Consider the following 20,720-nt stretch of genomic DNA (forward strand, 5'->3'; position numbering starts at 1 on the left):
AAGATAAATACAATGTATTTGTGTAAACAATGAAAAGGTTTCCTCACATCCGGTCACACTGCACAGGATAAATGTATTGGTCCATGTCACACGGACACTTGTGGGAGTACACAAATCTAAGAAAAACTTTTTTATGTGTGTCATTCCGGCCCAATTTCAATATGAATTCTAAAATCAGTTAACACTTTAATGCACATACATGATTTTATGTAATACAGACGGTAATGCGAAGCAAAAGTATTACCAATTTCATTTTCACAAACCCAATCTACCTCCTCCTACCTCCCTTTAGCACCTTAAAGGGCTATATATATATAATTTATTATATTTATATTACTTCTTGTTCTATGTGTTGCTTTTTTTTAATTTGTTGCTGCGGGAGCACCCTCAATTTCATTGTACTCTCCTGTACAATGACAATAAAGACTATTCTATTCTATTCAATATTGTATCTTAAAAATGATCTGTTGTACTACAATTCTGCAACTGCAAGCATCATCCTTGTTTTCCAACAGTAGACAACCTTTCTCAGGTTTTGGTGGAGTCAAAACAGAGCTAAATTGAGATCAAATATAGAAACATGAATATGTTGCTCCGTTTTTGCTGAATATGACTGTAAAGAGTACAACAACTTTACATGATGACTTGTTGACCTAGTGGAGCATTTAGCAGCCAAAGAGCCAAATATTTCCCTTGGGAGTTGGTGGCAAGGCAATGCAATAAGACAAAATTCTCAAAATATAAAATATGAATATTTGATATAAAAACACTTTTACACACCATGAGTTGCATACAAAATAAGTATTAATACACACACACGTACGCACACATATACATTTCTTTTAACACGATAAGTTTGAACTGAAAAACAAGAAAAATGCTAATAAATAAGAGAAAAATATATCCCAGTGCGGCTTGACCATAGGTCCGTTGTGGTAGCAAAATATAATGCTGTTGACACTTCTCTTGCAACTTTTCGGCGACATTCGTCATAAAGGGCAGGCAGCACAATTCTGCTGATATGGTGAGGTGATGGTAACACATACCGCTTGTCCAATGTGTTAATCAGTTTATTGAACCCTGGGTCGCTAACGGTGTTGATAGGGCACATATCTTTGGCAATCATGTATGTGACGGCATCTGTTATTTCTTTATGCCTGTGGGAGCTGGGTGGATATGCGGTGGCATTGTAAAGTGTGTCCTTAACTGAGGACTGTGTGGCGGTGGCATGAGTCGAGGAGCTTTTCATTTTTGAGTTTTTCGTTCCTTCACTACTTGGTCATGTCTTACTCTGTGTGTGGACTTTAAATCGTTAAATAAATTGGTCGTGTTCCCTTGAGGTGCAGACACGGTCGTGTGACATATCTTGCACAATATCTTCATTTGTTCCAAGTCAGACTCCTCGAAACCGATACATCTGGACATGGCCCTAGACAGCTTTTAAACAAGACTTTTTATTGGCCTTTACCTATTCAGGTGGTTGGAACTCCAAATTAAATATGCTTTTGAGCAAAAGTTTGCCAGCATATTAGCACACCATGACAATTCTATATGATGGTAGTGTCAATGTTGAATAAGCTGCTAATTTCAATGCCTCAAAATGGAAAATCATCGAATGCCGTTTCAAGTGCCACTGAGACAGCTCATACTTTGACCTCTAATCAGGTTTGTATCATGGATTCCATAATGGACTGAACAGAAGGTGTGCCGAAACACTATCTGAGCTATATAACATGCTCATGTAACACACCCTTTCTGGGCTCTGAGACACAGTCTGTCTTTGCTTAACATGGTTTGTACTTTGTGCAGCAGTCCAGGATTCACTAATAATGAAATCTGATAGTAACCGTGGCAACAGGCAATACAGGTCAGAGAGAAGATGGGATCAGAAGTCACTCTGTTGTGCAAAAACATGAATAGGGGTTTCAAACTCCATTTTCTCTGGAGAAGCTGTTACATAAGTTTATCAGGAGAAGACGTTGTGGTGTCCACAGGTGCAGACTAAACACATGCAAGCACTGGTTTATTCCCTTGTGCATCCAGCTCCTTAATCATTTTTTATTGTGTGTTCATGCCTCTCAAAGCAAATGTCTCCGGTGAAACTGTTACAGGCATCTGGAATAAATCGCATATAAAATGTAGTAAAATATCAATATTCCTGAATCAATTCCTATATAAGAAGATATAGTGAAAGGCATCTTACACAAACTTGTCATTTACTTCTATAGTCACATAACAATGCGTGTTGATATAAACGGTAGGTTTAAGTTGAAAGCTGGTTTGGAGAAATCGCAGCATTCATGCCAGAATTTGGTGTGCGATCCTTTGTTTTCATGAGCCCACTGTGTCGAGTAGGTCAGCAGCAGTGGTAAACTGTGAGCAGTCTCACAGTGAGTCAGTCATCACTAAGATTCTGTCAATTCTCAGTAAAACAAAAGTTATCATTGCCAACACGCTCCGCATCAGAACTTTGACACCTATTGTCACATATATGAAGATGGGACTTGGTTGATAATGAGTATTTAGGGTTTCCTCTCAACAGCGGATGTGGTCTGATGCTTCTTGCCCCTCTTGGAAGCATGTTACCTGAATTTACCAGCAGCCTCTGCTGCGGTTTTTTGGATGGAACACCTAGTGACATTTGTCTGACATGGGAAGAGGTTTTCAGATTGACGTGTGTGGCACTGAAAATGTTGAAAAATAATGGTTGTGGTTCGGCAATGGTGGATTGTGTTAATAGGTCATATTAATAAACTGTCAAAATATCCAACTGTCATTATCCTCCAAAGAGCTTTTAAAAGCTCACCTCATGTACATAAAACTTAATAAGAATTGTTTTAACACCTGAGGACAACAAGTTGTTGAAAAAAAACAAATGTATACATTTAAATAAAACGTTTTTATTTTTGTTTTGCTTTTTTACTGAAAACATTAAGGTTTTGGAAATTTTGCAGATCATCTTTAATGTATGAAAATTCTTATACATGGCGTGTTTACATAACACAGTCACTATGGCTGTATTATTTTGTGATTAAAGTGCTTGGCTCAGGTTGACAGAGTGATACTAATAATAAAAGAATGTTTTCTTGACAAACTTAAATTGACATTAGAAGAAAGAAAAGAAGCTGTAGTTTTCAGTAGTTTGTGTGATTATGAGCAGCATCTATTGACAGGCACAGGGGGTCACAAGTTGACTAGGAAATATAAGCATTACCTATGGAAAAATACTAATTTTGATTTTCCTTTGTGGGGTCAGAAAGATGTCTGATGATGGCATGAGACAATAAAAGAGGGGGAGCCCCTGACAAAAGTAGGGTGAGTAGTAACTGACTCATGTCCCGTGAAGGGGGAAAACTGAAAAATTCAAAAACTTTTTTGTAAATCATGAACACATATATTGTGCCTTAATTGCAGTATAAGTCACCACATGTCAGAAATAACAAGAGAGTTCAAGACCAACAGTAGGATGCAATTGTATTTAGCTGTAAGACTAATTAAATACTGAAACTACTTCATAGTAAATTACACATTTGTAAAGTAGAACATGTTCGGCTTGTCTTTCAAATTAGAATGAAGCTTCGTAAGTGTTAGCTGAATAGATAATATCATTTTACAGTTGTGAACTAAAAACAATAACATTAAACACTTATATGTACATTATTTCAATGCACAGTATTATTTTTCTGTGATCACTATGAACTTTAAAATCTAAGTTTTAATTTTTAATTTCATCAGACTCTTCATTTGATTTGTTTTTTGATGAGAAGACCAAATCTATTAAGTTGCTGTGCAGGAGCTTTTCATCATATCACATGATCTTCTTCAGGGAAAGGAGTTTGCCCAGTTGTCATAAAATGGTTGATGTTAAAATGTTCATTTGTGTATTTATGTCTTTATGATCATGATGACTATGCTGTCAATGAGGTTAATGTGGTTACTATCCCTTAGACTCAGCCACAAGGATACAAAATATGTCTAAAAATGAGTCGAACCTTGGTCCGCTGCAGTGAGGACAAAGCCTCCGTACATGAGACACCTTCTCTACCCAATGAGCTAAACGGCGCCCCCAATAATTAATGTGGGAGAATTCACAGCTGTAGACTTTGTCATACTGTGCTAAACTGTAACTATGGGCTATTTATATTAAATGTCTTAATACATAAGGATTAAGGTTGCTAATACAATTATTTTCATTGTTGATTAATCTGCTGATTTTTTTCTCTATTAATCCTTTCGTTTATAAAACATCAGAAAACCCTATCAAGTCGATATTATCAAATGTACTGTTTTGGCCAAGCAACAGTCCAGACACCAAAATATTCAGTTAACTCACAAGTTCTCCCCTTAGAGAACCTGGATTCACCAAATATGTATATATTCATCAATCATGATCAATTAATTGTTGCAGCTCTATAGATGAGAGCAACCCATCCAGGTACTTGGCCCTTGCATCATACTCCCCTATTTTGGGTGAACACAGCGCCTCTCATTTGACTGGTGGTAGGCATAAATTCCAATGGCTTTGCTAATTTAATAGCATAAACTAAGAATGCCGTATGGATTTTCAGCTATAGAGCCCTGATGGCCAAAGCATTTTATGTTTTTGTTGATCTATGCTGAGGTTGCTGAGTGTCCTTTCAGTCACAGTCTCCATTAAAGTGGAATAACCTGACTACCTTACGAGATGTCCAGGTAATTCTTCTGTCCTCTATCATCTTTTTTACCATTGAGACACTTCATCTTGCTGTTTTATGATCTGTACTTACTGTTACAGTAAACTAATTACACTGCTGTGGTGAGGCAGAACTGCTGTCTCTACTTTGATAGTGGTTTGTGCTCATTACGCATCACTGCACATCACTGCCTGGGTCAGAAACTGCAACAGACTGAACCATAAGAACCTGCAGCGAGTGGTGAGGACGGCTGAAAAGATCATCGGAGTCACTCTCCCCTCCATCACAGACATTTACACCACACGCTGTATCCGTAAAGCAACCAGCATCGTGAAAGACCACACCCACCCCGCACACAGACTGTTCTCCCCCTTCCTTCTGGCAGAAAGTACTGTAGCAAACGGTCTGTCACTACCAGACTACAAAACAGCTTCATCCCCCAGGCCATACGACTCCTCAATGCTCAGAGACTGAACTGATCACCTCTGTTGCCCTTCTGTATGCAGTCGTACGTCGCAGTTTTTGTATTTGTCTGATGCACTGTTGCACCTCATGTAAATAATAATAAAAATAATAATAACATTAACAATCATATAATCACTTTATAAAGTATTTTTGCACTTGAGAGCAGCTAAATGTATTATTTAAAAAAGAAAAAAAAGCATTTGGTATTGTTGTTGTTGTTCTATGTTGTTGTTGTTCGTTTGCACTGTTTGTTTCTTGGGAAACGTTATTTCATTGCACCATGTACTGTGTATATGGCTGGAATGACAATAAACCTGTCCTGAATCTCTTAAATCTTGAATCTTGAATTACGTGACTGTTTATTAAGATCTGAGAGGAGGTCAAAAGAGGGTGGTTGTAGCTCCAATTTCAACGCTACTACAAGATTTGTTATAAGAAGGTAGGCCAGTTAATGTTTAATTATTAAAGTTAAAACAACCTCTGCTCCTGGCAGTCTGTTGAGTAGAGTGGCTATTAAACTGAAGTCTATTCTAGAAACAGGTGTTTTAGAGTCTGGCTATATTTGTTTCACTGTGATCTACATGTCTTCCTCTCTGTGGAAGCGCCTGAAGCCACATATCTGTCTGTCTGTTTGTCTGTCTTTCGTTCTTTGGTAAATAAAAAAAACCATAACCTTTAGCATTTTTTTCACATCAAACAATAAAAAATCCCAAACACAAACAAATGCCTTTTACACCTAAAGGGATGCGTGGTCTTTCTGGCAACAGTAAAGTGACGTGTGGCTGCTCTTATTTATAAGGACTTTCTGTAGTCAACTGAAGATATTACATTTAAAAATGAGAAATCACAGTGTGTTCAGAACTGTTAAGCAAAGGGCAGATAAAGATAAAGTCTTGTTTCATGTTGTATGAAATTTTCTGTAATGATATTGACACATATCACCGTCATGAGAACTTGACTTGGACGTCAGTCAGAGATGGGGACTCGAGTCACTGTGACTTGGACTTGAGTCGACTCGAGTCGCTGTTTTGATAGCTTGTGACTTGACTTGTAAAAAAAAAAAAAAAGACTTGAGACTCGACTCGGACTTGGAAGTTAATGACACGGGACTTGACTTGACTTGAGACACAATGACTTGAATGACTTGAGTGTTATTCAGTTCATGATTTCAGTTTGAATATGAATTAATACATTAATTTAAAAAAGAAAAGAAATATATAATATATATATATATATATATATATATATATATATATATATATATATATATATATATATATATATATATATACATATATATACATATATATATATATATATATATATATATATATATATACATATATATATATACATATATACATATATATACATATATACTATATATATATATATATATATATATATATATATATATATATATATATATAGTATATATATATATACACATATATACATATATATATATATATATACACATATATATATATATATATATATATATACATATATATATATATATATATATATATATATATATATATATATATATATATATATATCGATTACCCGGTAGGAGCGCAGGCTGAGAATGGCGTTGTCATGATTGGATCACTACCCTGTCAATCAATCATGCCCTCTCTACGTACCTTATGTGTTTATTTGAGAAACCCGCCCTCTAATATCAGATCTGCATCAACATGGCAGCGGGAGGGGTGCTGAGAGTCATCGTCTTCGGCTTTCGGGAATTACCATTTTGACGGCAAAAGACGCACAGTGCAAGACATGCGACATAAACATCTCGGACAGCCAAGCGACAACTTCAAACTTTGTTCGTCATTTGAAGAGCCATTCTGCCCTGTAAGTGCTTGTCAATTAGCTAATATTATCCTGTTAGCCTAGTCGGTAGTTAGCTAACTTTAGCTTGATATGATACGGAGGTGGGGGTGGGAAGGGTCGGTTTGGTGGAACTTCTTGTTTTTAATTTGCCAACATCAACCCCAGACAACGTGAGCGAACCTTCCGACCGGTTCATCACAAGACTGGCTGTACGTTTTACGAACGAGCAAGACAGGGTTAAATGAGCTAAATAACATACAAGCCCGCCAAAGCTGAAGGATTGAGCACAGCAGGGTTCTTGAAACACCAGTTTCACAGCCTTGCTCCAGCCGGCCTGTTTCAGTGCCTTTCCCTTTAAATGCTAATGAGCTACTGCGCGCCGCCCATGGTGCCGCCCACCTCTTCCTGCCAGCGGAAGACGTGAGGACAGCTTCATGTGACCATGGCAACGGCGGAGTTTGGCCGCCGGACAACAGACTGCAGTCCGACCCAGAACAAGAGGCTCCAGAAGAAAGTAAGCAGCCAAGAATGAACATTGTTGTTTCTCAGTGGTTAGTAGTTAAGTTTTTTTTTACCTCGACATTACTTTTATGTAACTGCAGACTAACGAAAGTTTTACGGGCAAGCTGGCCGTCTGCCCCGTGTTGTTACAGATAACAGCCCCCTTCTCCTGCCTCGAGTGTTTACATCATAAAGCTAGCCAAACCTCAGCTGTTGTTTACTGCTGTCCAGTTGCAGTAACGCGGATGCAATTTAGCAATAGCCGTTACAAGACAAAAGCGTAACCCCATATTATTATTTGCCTTTATGTAGCCAGGTAAGTTGATTGAGAACCTGCTCTTACTTGTAGTGACGACCTGTAATTAGCTACTGCCAGCAATTTTCAACAATTGTAGTTTCCAGTAAGCCACAGTTGCCTCCCGTCACCTCTCTACCAGTAGAATTGTTTTTTAACCAGTTACAACGGTTTATAAACTTTAGATATGTTACCAAAGAAACAATGAGACGTGATTAGCGATTACAGTTTACAATGAATAATAAAAATTCTGCATAAAAGCAGGTGTTCCTGTGGCAATTGTGTACAAATGCCTACAGAACCTGAGAATATCTGCTGCATGGAAATACCATAATTAAGTGTGAACACTGGGCAAACAAGGTTGTCATTTTGCTGTCTCTCTTTTCTCTAATCTATTGTCACTCACTTACCTTTCATAATTTCTAGGTTACACGAAGACTACAGCAGCATCCTGAGCCACCATCATGCATGGTGGACCCTCCTGGCCTGTAACCTGTCTGCCTGAATGTATCTGCACTGCAGAATGCACTGAACATTTATCAGGACAGACTATGGAGCTTTACGTCTGAGGGGAATAGTGCAGTAAGCTTTTAGTCACATAAATACTATTCATTTATCGCAAAAGTGTTATGATGAAAAGTACATAACTGATTCCTCTATCTTACATTGCTTATAGTTTATCTTTTACTTATTACCATGAAAATTACATATCAAACAATGAAAACACAGAACAGTTAGGAAAGATGTTTTATTGTAAGAAATATTTGTAAACATGTGTTGACATGAATGAAATAATAATAACAAGAAGAAGAAAATAAATATCTGAAGTGAAACAGTTTGACTTTATATATCAACTTAAATATCAATATGAAAATAATAACAAAGAAAGTATCTAGTTGCCATGGGTGTAAACATTCAGTGCTGACCAGCTTTGTAAGCTGGTGCTGGGCCTCTCTGGGGCGGAGAGTGAGAGTTGTGCTGCCTGTCTGCGTGGTCTGAGAGGTCTTCAGGGATTATGAGTTTCAGCACCTCGTTCACATATGGGGCAGGGTCCTGGAAAACCTTCTCGAAGATCAGGTCCAACAGTGCATCACCGCAGTCTGCAGTGCAATAAACAAAAATGTATGTTTACAGGAAAATTGCAGTAGAACCAAAAAGCCTTGTGCTGCAGTGTTGTAAAGTTTATCTTATTACTTAATTACTTCTTATTTATGCATTCTTATTATTATTTATTTTGAAAACATCTTAAAAGAATTCAGATTTTAAGTGCTTGTGTTTGTTTTCAACCTTTTGTGTGATGCCTGTGTGTCCATGTTTATATCAATTTGAGAAGTTCAAATAAAAGATTGTAAAACTTACAGAATGTCATGCCTGTCTTCACTGGTTTGGCTCTGCACTCTCCCTTCCTGGACTTTGGAAAGCTCAGTTTGAAAAGAGGATCTCCTGATGATGTGGTGGCTTGTCCTCCATCAGCCTTCTCATTGTAATGCAGTGCAGCCAGGTAGAGTCTTGAACAGTAAAAAGACAATAAAACATAAAACAATTGCAAGAAATGGGCAAATGTTCTCAACAAGTAATCACAGTTAGGAGTAACACATGACAGCACTGTTACAGTATAATTCAAGCACTAAAGGCTGCAACGCGTTACGTTACTCTAACCTGACCTCTTTATTTCAGTAACGAGTAATCTAACATTTCCAAACCAGTTATCAGATTAAAGTTATTTATTCAAGTCACTGTGCATTACAATTATTGTTATCATTTTCCTTAGTAAAAATATATATTCTTGCTTTCTTCTTGCGTGTCGGTAGCGATGTCACGTACGTCTCAAGTCACGTTTTTACCATGAGGATAACTCATGTGTAACACCACGCAGCAACACAAAAATGGAGGGAGGAGTGAGATGCGCGTTTTCTAGCTGGAAATATGGTCATTATTTTGAGTTATTAAAAACAAAAAATCACGATTACTTGGTCAAGGGCCCAGCCCAGCCGGGGATAGCGACACGGTCGGGCTCGGGCAGAGAATCTAAACTCTGTGTAGCACTCAGCAGTAAACTCGTTTTGCCCTGGCCTATGCCAACATATTCCAACTTAGAAAACGTTTTCAAATGCATTATTTCACAAAATTCTGAAAACTTAGACCCGGTGGAGGGTGTGTGTATGTACCGCTTGACCGACCGGGTCTCTGGGTTTGCATGTGGAGACTGTGTTGATCGCCAACTAGCTCGCGGTTAGCATTAGCTTGGAAGATCGCGGTTAGCGTTAGCTGGTACTATGTGACACTGCTTGGTTAGTTCGTGTAAAATTGCTAAATAACACAGCTAAATACTTGCACATGCAGACATTTCCCTAGGACACGCATTACATAATGTGCAAGATCAGAAATGTAATACACAGAATGATTCTGCTGTAGCACTAACTTCTGTGGTCAGAGAAGCTAACGTTAGCGGTTAGCTGCTAACCATACCTTGTTCTCAATGGCAAAACACACAGTACATCACGCACGAGTTCAGCCTTATCTACAGGAACACACAGCACATTATTTGCATACTTACATGTCCTTGGTCTGCAAGTATTCCTTTGAGTAGAAGTTAGCCGACTACTCCTGCCTTGTACTGGCCCAAGTTGGTGAAACAGTCAGCATCAAAGTGGTTCACACACACCAACAGTTTTTTGCCAACTTCAGCTGGGACATTGGCCTCAAAAATAAATTCAATCCATGCTGCTCTTTTGTCCTCTGCAGCTGGGAGACAATGGAGTGTTTTGTGCTGGTCCTTGCAAACAACAACAGCGCACTTCTCCTTGAGCTTGGACATGGTGATTTCAATAGCGTAATGGTGGATCTCCCAGACGGTAGCTGTACCTGGTGGGTGGAGACACCGTGCGGTGAAGGGGGGGCAGTGGGGTAGCCATATGCAAATGAGTGGCCATCGACGTCGACAGCCTCAGCAAATTTGACTCGTGTATCTGGAAACTGCAGGCAAGACCCCTTTAGATATCTGTATCTCACTCAAAAAAGCCAGATAGTCTTTTTTCAAAGTTTCTAGGTGTGTGGCAGCACCATAGACCCACAATAACACCAAATCCCAGAAAAAGTCAGTTTTTCATAATATGGGACCTTTAACCCTCAATCAAAGTGGCATCCAAGACAGAAAATAAAAAACAAGCAGTCATGAACTGCAACTGTTTTGTACACACACACACACACACACATACACACCCACACACGCACACAAAGTGGCTGAGCTAGGCATGGTTGCCAGGCAACCATCACTCATGCCCTGGCAGTAAATAAATGTTAGTATGACAATATAAAAGTGAGGTAGAGAGAAGGTAGGACTGAGACAGATGAGATGGAAAAGGAGAGCCTTCAGGCCGCTAGAATAATTATCTCCAACATTGCACAGTTAACAGACAAGTTAGTCTCAATCAAATACAGAGAGACAAAAATCTAAATCTAACAAAAAGTTTAAACAACAGTCTTTGTTCTGGTGTTTTACAGTCATTCTGATTCAGCTACAGTCAAGGTTGCTTAGCTTAGGTAGCTTATCGTGAGGTTTCAAACTAACATTTCATATTATAGCACGTACATTTAAAATGGAGATCAAGAGTGGGAGGTAAGACAGTTTCATTTTTAATAAAATAAGAGAAATCTTTGTCACTTACAGAAACTGAGGATTTGGTGGGCTACGCTTTCAAAATCTTTACTGTATGACACAGTCAACCACATCTGAATGTCACAATTAAAAGCAAGATTTTCACTTTACTGTGAAATGAAGACTTAAAATATGAGGAAAATGTCAAATCAACAGGCTACCAATAACACTGCCTCACTGCAACATCCTATTTCCCTCCAACCAACTGAATAAAATGTGAATGACTGTGGTTAATATACATCATTTGGCAGTGCATATTTGATTCACTGAGATCCTATGTTTTCTTCCAATAGCTAAAGTCATGGTGTCTTTGAGCAGGACACACTGATAGTTCACTCTACAGTTTCTTTTGAGTATCCAGCACAATCCACGGTGACTGTTCAAAGTGTGTAGTTCCCTCAAAGCAGTAGTTCTTGATGACTTTACCAGCGAAAGGTTTTTAACCCTCTGGACTCTATGCTGGCCATTTGTGTCCACCTCACTTCCTTTTTGTTGATCATTTCAGCTGTGTTAATGCATAGGGAATGATATTTCCCAAGGGTCTGGATTTTTGGCTGATCTTTCAATTTTCAAAACCTGCTCTTTAAATATGTCAATATTATACTGTGTATCTACAATTGTACCTTATGGCTCTATCGTGGACACTTTTGGCCAATTGAAACCCATTAAAACCACATTTTTTAATTCCTTGTGATTTACAGTATAAAATCATATAATTTAGGTAAAATGGCTTTCATTCTAAACTAAACACTTGAAAATATTAGTTTTTAATGTTTTTTACCAGAATGTGTCATTTGTCCATTTTTGGGCAAGGGAGCAATTTCAGTTAATATTCTTAGTTTCCACTAGGGGCGTATGATGGCTTCCTGCACTCCAATGGAGCAAATTAATGACACAATTTTGACATAGGTGTGATCCTAAGGATGTCAGGTAATGATGTGTGTTTGTGCATGAAAAAAAAAATTTGTATTAGCAAGATAAAGTGACATAAATTACAGTGTATCATACCATACAAGTTTTGGTGAATTACTCTTGGTACAGGTTATTGAGCTTTGAGTTTCCAAGGCAAACCTGGCTGTGATGCACAGGTAGAAAACACCTGTAACTTTGAACTTTTCATAAAAAAATGCCACACACAACTACACAATAGCCTTTACATTCTCAAATAGCTGCTCTCCAAAAAAAAAGGATCACAGGTCATCTTGACCTCTGACTTCTGGGGAAACAAAAACAAAGTCTGACACTGTTTATAAATCTGTCCTGGAGTTTTTGCAGGTGCAGTCAGTACTAATGCTATAAGTGAGCCTATCAGCTCCCAGATCCTTCTTTATCTGCAAGATGGCAAGAAGGTCATATGCCCTGACTGAAGCACTTGAGTATGTGATTGGCTCAGAGAGTAAAGATGGAGAGAAATCCTCTGCGGTTGAGGAGGAAAAATCTTCTACCCAAGATGAGGACACGTCCTCTCCTGAAGATGATGGGACACCTTCCTCAGAGGATGACAGCAACACCACTGATGACGACTTCCAGCCAGTGCCTGGTTCCTCTTCCTCAGGGGAAGAGGACGGTACAGACACAGCGATGGAGGCCGATCAGCTGATGGCAGAGACAGAGGGGCTGGCGGGTGAGTGGATGTCTCGTCATGGGAAAATAATGTGGTTTCCCACTGCTGAAGAGACCCTGCACCACAATCCAGTATCCACTGGTTTCACCCCAGGGCCCACCCTGTATGCAGTTGCCCATATCAGCAACCTGAGGTCTGCCTTTGACCATTTTACCACAGAAGAGATCATTCAGCTGCTGTGCACCAACACAAACCTGCATGGGAGGCGAAGGTGTGAGGATTGGAAGAATGTGGATGAAGTGGAGATGAGAGTCTACATTGGGATTCTGATTCTGGCTGGCGTCTACCGCTCAAGACATGAAGCAACACGTGGCATGTGGGATGCCAAGACAGGACGGGCCACGTTTTGTGCCACGATGCCCCTCTACAGCTTCACTCAGATCAGCGCTAACATCTGCTTTGATGACAGGCTCTCCCACCCAGGACGCTTCAGGAATGATAAACTCGCTGCATTTCGCATCCTGTGGGAAAAGTGGGTTGCTTGCCTCCCCCTCTTATTTAATCCAGGGGTTGATGTGTGTGTGTTGACGAGCAGCTTGTTGCATTCATAGGTCATTGTGGACTTCGACCAGTGGCGTGCACAGACCTTTTGAAAGGCAGGGGCGAAAGGCAAAAAAAGGGCACATACAGCAAGTTCTTGCGACTGAAGAGGGCACAGTAGCGCGCGTTTTGGCTCCGAGGAGGGCACTTTAGTGCCTGATTTTGTCACCCAAAAGGGCAGTTTATCATGTTTTAACCAGCCAAGGGGGCAGTTTGTTGTGTTTTGCCAATCAAGAGGGCACTTTAACGCACTTTTTGGCTCCCAAGAGGGCGCTTCAGCGCGTTTTGGCTCCCAAGATGGTGCTTCAGCGCGCATTTTGGCTACCAAGAGGGCACTTTAGCAAGCATTTTGACACCCAAGAGGGCACTTTAGTGTGCATTTTCCAACAATTAGGCCACTGCCCACCCCCCCATGCACACCACTGACATCTACAATATATTCCCAACAAGCCTGCACAGTATGGCATTAAAATATGGTTCACCTGTGATGTGGCAACCTCCTATGCCTGGAGCATGGAGATTTACATGGGAAAACGACCCAGTTAATTCTGGAATTGATTAAAATTTTGGATTTCATGATCAGGACTGATGTCAAATTTGAAAAAAGGAGCAAATATTTTCAGTATATAGTGTTTGTATATAGCATTTTGTAAGCAAACAGGAGGTGGACACTTTTGGCCATGCATAAGCTAAGAGGGAGTTTTTATGTTTTTTCTGCCACTGCACAAAAAACTAATGAAGCATAAAAATCATTGATACTGCTTATTATTGACAACCATTTAGCTGCAATGATGGTTAAAGAATAATTCAGGTAGCATGTGTTATTTTGTAAAAACATGGTGATTTAATGCTATTCTCCCTTATAAATCATCAGCATTATGTTATCTAATAGGCATTTAAAGGGTTAAAATTCAGAATTTATATGAAATTTTAGTTTTCATGACCAGGACTGATGCAAATTTAAAAAACTGGGAAAAAAAAGTGGAATTATTTTTATATATGTATTAGTTTTATAGCATTTTAGAAATGTAAACATGAGGTGGACACTTTTGGCCACGAACAAGCTGAGAGGGAGTTTTTATGTTTTTCTGTCACTGCACAAAAAACTAATGAAGCATAAAAATCATTGATACTGCTTATTATTGACACACATTAAGCTGCAATGATGGTTAAAGAATAATACAGGTAGCATGTATTATTTTGTAAAAACATGGTGATTTAATGCTATTCTCCCTTATAATTCATCAGCATTATGTTATCTAATAGGCATTTAAAGGGTTAAAATTCAGAATTTGAATGAAATTTTAGTTTTCATGACCAGGACTGATGCAAATTTAAAAAACTGAAAAAAAAAGTGGAATTTTATTTATATATGTATTAGTTTTATAGCATTTTAGAAATGTAAACATGAAGTGGACCCTCGGCCACGAACAAGCTGAGAGGGAGTTATTATGTTTTTCTGTCACTGCACAAAAAACTAATGAAGCATAAAAATCATTGATACTGCTTATTATTGACACACATTAAGCTGCAATGATGGTTGAAGAATAATTTAGGTAGCATGTATTATTTTGTAAAAACATGCTGATTTAATGCTATTCTCCCTTACAAATCATCAGCATTATGTTATCTAATAGGCATTAAAAAGGTTAAAATTCTAAATTTGAATGAAATTTTAGTTTTCATGACAAGGACTGATGCAAATTTAAAAAACTGGGGAAAAAAAATGGAATTTTTTCAATATATATATTAGTTTTATAGCATTTTGAAAATGTAAACAGGAGGTGGACACTTTTGGCCACGAACAAGCTGAAAGGGAGTTTTTTCTACTTTGCCTTCCCTGCACAAAAATAACAATGCATTATAATCAATGTTGGTGTTAATCAGTTACATATCTCAGATTGTGTTATTGATAATAGAAGATAAACAGGTAGCACTGAGAAGATAGGCAGTGATCATTTTTGTGGTAGTTTTCCAACAAGCGCATTGTGCAAACAAATTGGCATTTGAGGGGTTAAAAAATTAAAAATGAATTTTTTTTTGTACTTATGACAAGAACTGATGTTAATTAAACATTTTATGCAGTAAAAGCATCAAAAAACATATAAAATCCCAAATATTACGGACTCAATCTGTTGGTGGCCATTTTTGGCCACGAACAAGCTGAGAGGGTAGTAAAAACGAACAAGGCCAGAGGGTTAAGTTGATAAAAGTACCTGAAGCTTAATAGAAATGTCTGAAATCACTTGTACCTCTCTGCTGTCCATCCATGTGCACAGAATAGTCCACAATAAGTGGGCAGCACTATAGAATTACAAGGAGGGAGAGAGCACAACACAATAAGGTATTGGTTGTTGTCCTGAGCAACCCACAGCTAAAGTGTAGAACACATGATGACCATAACCTATGAGGGAGCGCTCCATTTGGAATGACATCAGCCAATTACACTTAACACTCTCCTGTTCTCCTTCACCCTTGATTACATTTTTACCTCTTTAATTGCTTTCTTAAATTTGAAACAACTATTTCTTGTAATTTTGTGTAATTGTGTCTCATTTTACAATACTGTAAAGGGGGAACATACTTTACAATTAATATAATTTTTTTAATGATGTTTAGAACTGTTTCTGTACTTTAAACTTACTATAGATAATTTTTGTGCTAGAAATTATCATGTATAACCATGTAGGTTATGCAACCATATAGTCAGGTAACCTGTAAACCTTGCCTTCACCACGTTAGTCAGTCTGCCGTTGGGCTAGATTTTCCCAAGGAAAAAGTCCCGGTCAGTTGGTCGCTATGAACAGCTGTAAGTATAAAGTGCATGGCACAGTTGTGTCACTGCCATTACCAGAAAACACAAACTATCACCTGCTGCTGAGAGAAAACTGGTCAGGGTGGTCAAGAGTCAACCAAAAACCACCAAGAGGCAAGTCTGCAATGAATGAGAATCTGCTGGAAGACAGGTGTCAGTGTGCACAGTCAGGTGTGTTTCACATAAACATGAGCTGAGAGGCTGCCCTGTTAGAAAGAAGCTGTTGGTCCAGAGCGCCTTAAAGTGAAACTCTCGCCAAAAAGCAACCAAGACTTTATTTGCGATTGAATATGAGTCAAACCTTTGTGTAAAAGCATATTTACATCAAAAGAGGCACTTTTAAGATTTACCGTAGTTTCATTTTTGGGCAAGCTAATTTTCAATTGGGTGCAGGGGCACTTTCCGCTAGCATCAAAATCGCTATTTTTAAAACACTAAGAAGGCTCGACACAACATGAAACTATGCTCGTAGTATCACCAGGGTCTCTACACATGAACACGAGCATTGAGAACATTGTTTGTGTATATAGAGTTTACTACCCCGAGTGCGACCTAACAGGCAGGCTTGAGGAGCGGTCCACCATTAATCTCCTGCCTGTCGAGCCTTCTTAGTGTTTTAAAAACAACGATTTTGATGCTAGCGTAAAAGTGCCCCTGCACCCCATTGAAAATTAGCTTGCCCAAAAACGAAACTACGGTAAATCTTAAAAGTGCCTCTTTTGTCGCAAATATGCTTTTACACAAAGCTTGAGCATCAGTATGTTTGGAGAAGAGAAGATGAGGCCTTTAACCCCAAGAACACCTCACCTACTGTCCAGCATGGTGCTGGTAGTATTATGGTGTGGAGCTGTTCTGCTGTCACTAGCGGTGTATGTGTATGTGTGCGTGTGTGTGTGTGTGTGCATGCATATGTGTGTGTATATATATATATAATATATATATATATATATATAATATATATATATATATATATATATATATATATATATAGATACATATATATATATATATATATTACAGATCATCTATATATATATATCTCTATCTATATGACGTATCTCTCTAGATTATATATATATAGCTAATACTGTATCTATCTATATATAATGCCTATATATACATATATTATATATAGTATATATATATATACACACACATATATATATATTATATGTATATATATATACATATATACATATATATATATATGTATATATATATATATATACATATATACATATATATATATGTATAGATATATATACATACATATATATATATACCATATTATATATGTATATATATATATACCATACATATAATATATACATATCTACATATATATGTATATCTATATCATACATATATACGTCTATGATATAACATACCTATATACATATATATATATACATATATATATATATATATATATATATATATATATATATATGATATATATATATATATATATATATATATATACACATATATATATATACACATATATACATATACACGTGTGTATGAGCAGCTTTCGGTTCTCATTGACTGACAGGTAACTTTTCAGTGGAGCAGGAGACAAAAATTAAATGAACAATATTTTTATATTCATGGAGTCTGGACTTTTCAATGGAAGAGAATTTGTTTTTTAACAAGATGATAAATTTTATAATCATAAGCAGTGGATTAAAACAAACAATCTTTAAGTGGGTAGTTCTTCTGGAGCATAACTCTTACATAACATATTACTCATGTTATTTCACCCAAGAACGGTCTGATCAACAGATACTTTTGAGAACGTGCGTGGGCGTGCAGGGCCTTGTGAAGTCATTGAAGAGGCTAAAGGTAGGGATGTCCCGATCCGATCACCTGATCGGAAATCGGGGCCGATCATGTGGTTTCAGACTCCATCGGAACCGGACATTATATCCCGATCAGGGATTTAAATCAGGGATTAAAAAGGGACCGTGTGTAATATAGCAAGTATTTAGCGCCATCTAGCTGTGAGGTTCTACATTGCGACACTCCTTTGCTCACCCCTCCCGTTCTGAAGACGTTGGAGACGTTCCGGAAGCTACAGTGGCCCTGACGGACAAGAAACTCATTTTCAAAATAAGGACTCTTTCCCAACAGCGTTGAGTATTTCTACTGACTCAAGTAATGAGGTAAAGATGTATTTATATAACAAAAATCGCAGGCTTTCAAATTTTCCGGGGCAGTGACGAGCGCTTTCGCTGAGCTCCCTCTCAGTTCCGCAGTCAAGCTGGCTCTGAGCGAAAACGCGTTTAGCCTTACTACGTAGTACCACGTAGTGCTTTATGTCCCTCTCGGCAGTCCATAGTTTTTTTAAAACCGGAAAGACATGGCGGCTTCCATAGAGCTTGCCTGTGCTATTTATATTCAGATAGGTAATTCTTCGCTCAGGAGGATAAGTCAGATTGTTGGCAGAGGTAACTGTACACCAATGAGGACTAACTTATGAACGAAGACGTTGATTTGAGTTAATAAATTACTTAAATCGTTACACACTGTCCCTTTAATATATATATATATGTATATATGTATGTATTATTATGTTATTCTATATATATATTAGTAAATTCTCATAATTTTTTAGCAGATCTATAATATTTCAAAACTAATGGGAATAATAACAGCTTAGTATTTACTACCATTATATGGTGGTGCAGAGTCAGACAGTCTCAACTCCACACAGAAACAACACATGCGGCATGACATCACTTTGCTGCAGTGACACTATTGGTTGAATGCCATAAAGCGAAACAGAACACGGCAGCAGCTTGAAGCGGGGTGTGCGAATATGTCTGCGGTGTGGAGGTTTTGTAACGTGGGAGGTGAAGGGGAAGGTTATGGTCAGCTTTCAATGGCAGTAGCTCCGATCAGCTTAAAGACATGGCAGGCAACTTGTGGGATTTTCGCACGTACTTTTATTCCACTATACAGACCATACCAAGCCAGGTCTCTACAGCACTAGTTATTACATGCATACATGCACTGAAAATCACAGGCCAAGGGTCCTTCACCAACACATCATAAAATAAAATAAAATAAAAAGGGGTGGGCAAAACTTTATGCATGATGGAGCAGAAGTACACATGCTCTTCTTCTAGTTACAGGTTACATTATACACTAAACAAAAGGAGGCGCCACCTAGTGGTGCTACATTCAGTAACTCTGACTGTTGCAGTATTTTAAAATGGATGACAAAAACATTGCGATTGCGAACTGTGAGATATGCAAACTTGGGATTTCAAGAGGTGGCTTTAAGTTGAGCTGCTGTTTGTTTTTATATTAGACATTTTTATTTAATATAAACTGTTGCACTAAACCCCAATGTGAAGAATTCAATTTATTTGTTATTACCTGATTGTTCAAGCTACCTCACAGAAGTGCTCTGTTTATAAGTGTTAAAACATAAAATAAGGTAAATAAAATGAAAAATAAGGGACATCCTGGATCTGTTTCTTCGCTCAACTTCAATTTTTAATGTATTATAGGAGTATCGGATCGGGACTCGGTATCAGCAGATACTCAAAATCAAATGACTTGGTCTCGGACTCGGGGGCAAAAAAACCTGATCGGGACATCTTTAGCTAAAGGTTATGTTAAAATACGACCTTGCTTCCAATTCCCTGTTAATCATTACCAAAGCAAAATTCCCTTTAATACATGTGATTTATTTCTGACAACTTACCACAGACAGGGTACTTGTCATTGGGCCACTTGTGCCACCATCTTGGTTCAACATAGCACCTCCATCTTGGCTCCCAGGCATGCCTGACAGATCCATGCCCTGCAGCTGGTAGGGGTGGTGAGGAGCTGTGCGGGAGGGGGGGTCCAGAAGGTGGTAAGGTCCAGAGGGAGAATCGTGGGGAAGATGGGGCGGCAGCATGTGGTCTGGCAGGGTGGGAGGGGTAATGGGTGGGATGTTGAAGTCCTCATCGCCTAAACCACCCACTGAGTATGACTGAAGAGAGACAAAAACAAGATTGGAAAAAATATAATTAAAGACACCCGCAAAACTCTTCTTTTTAGATTCCATTACTGTATTGTGAACCACACTGTTGACTTTTTGACTCTTCACCCATGTCGGACAAAGTCAAATCTATTGTGATATAGCTTGGATGGATGTTGCAATGATGCCATCGGCAGAGTGACAAAATCAAAATGAATAAGAATTACATAGGTGATATAAGAGACCAAAGTGGCATGAGACATTATTGTCAGAGATAGTGGATGGAAGAGATGGAGAAACTGTCCATCGCCATTAGCCCAGAACGCTGAACCCA

General features: G+C 38.2%; 1 protein-coding gene across 5 annotated transcripts in view; it reads right to left on the minus strand.

The window, feature by feature from the left end:
• The window catches only part of tox (thymocyte selection-associated high mobility group box), a 163,139-nt gene that overhangs the window by 52,670 nt on the left and 89,749 nt on the right, over positions 1-20,720 (minus strand). For all 5 annotated transcript variants that reach the window (XM_030403188.1, XM_030403187.1, XM_030403189.1 and 2 more), the window contains one exon: positions 20,126-20,398. In XM_030403188.1, the coding sequence (XP_030259048.1) occupies positions 20,126-20,398 (273 nt within the window). The remainder of the gene's footprint in view (positions 1-20,125; positions 20,399-20,720) is intronic.

The sequence above is a fragment of the Sparus aurata genome, chromosome 21, assembly GCF_900880675.1.
Source record: "Sparus aurata chromosome 21, fSpaAur1.1, whole genome shotgun sequence".
In the NCBI taxonomy this organism is placed as follows: domain Eukaryota; kingdom Metazoa; phylum Chordata; class Actinopteri; order Spariformes; family Sparidae; genus Sparus; species Sparus aurata.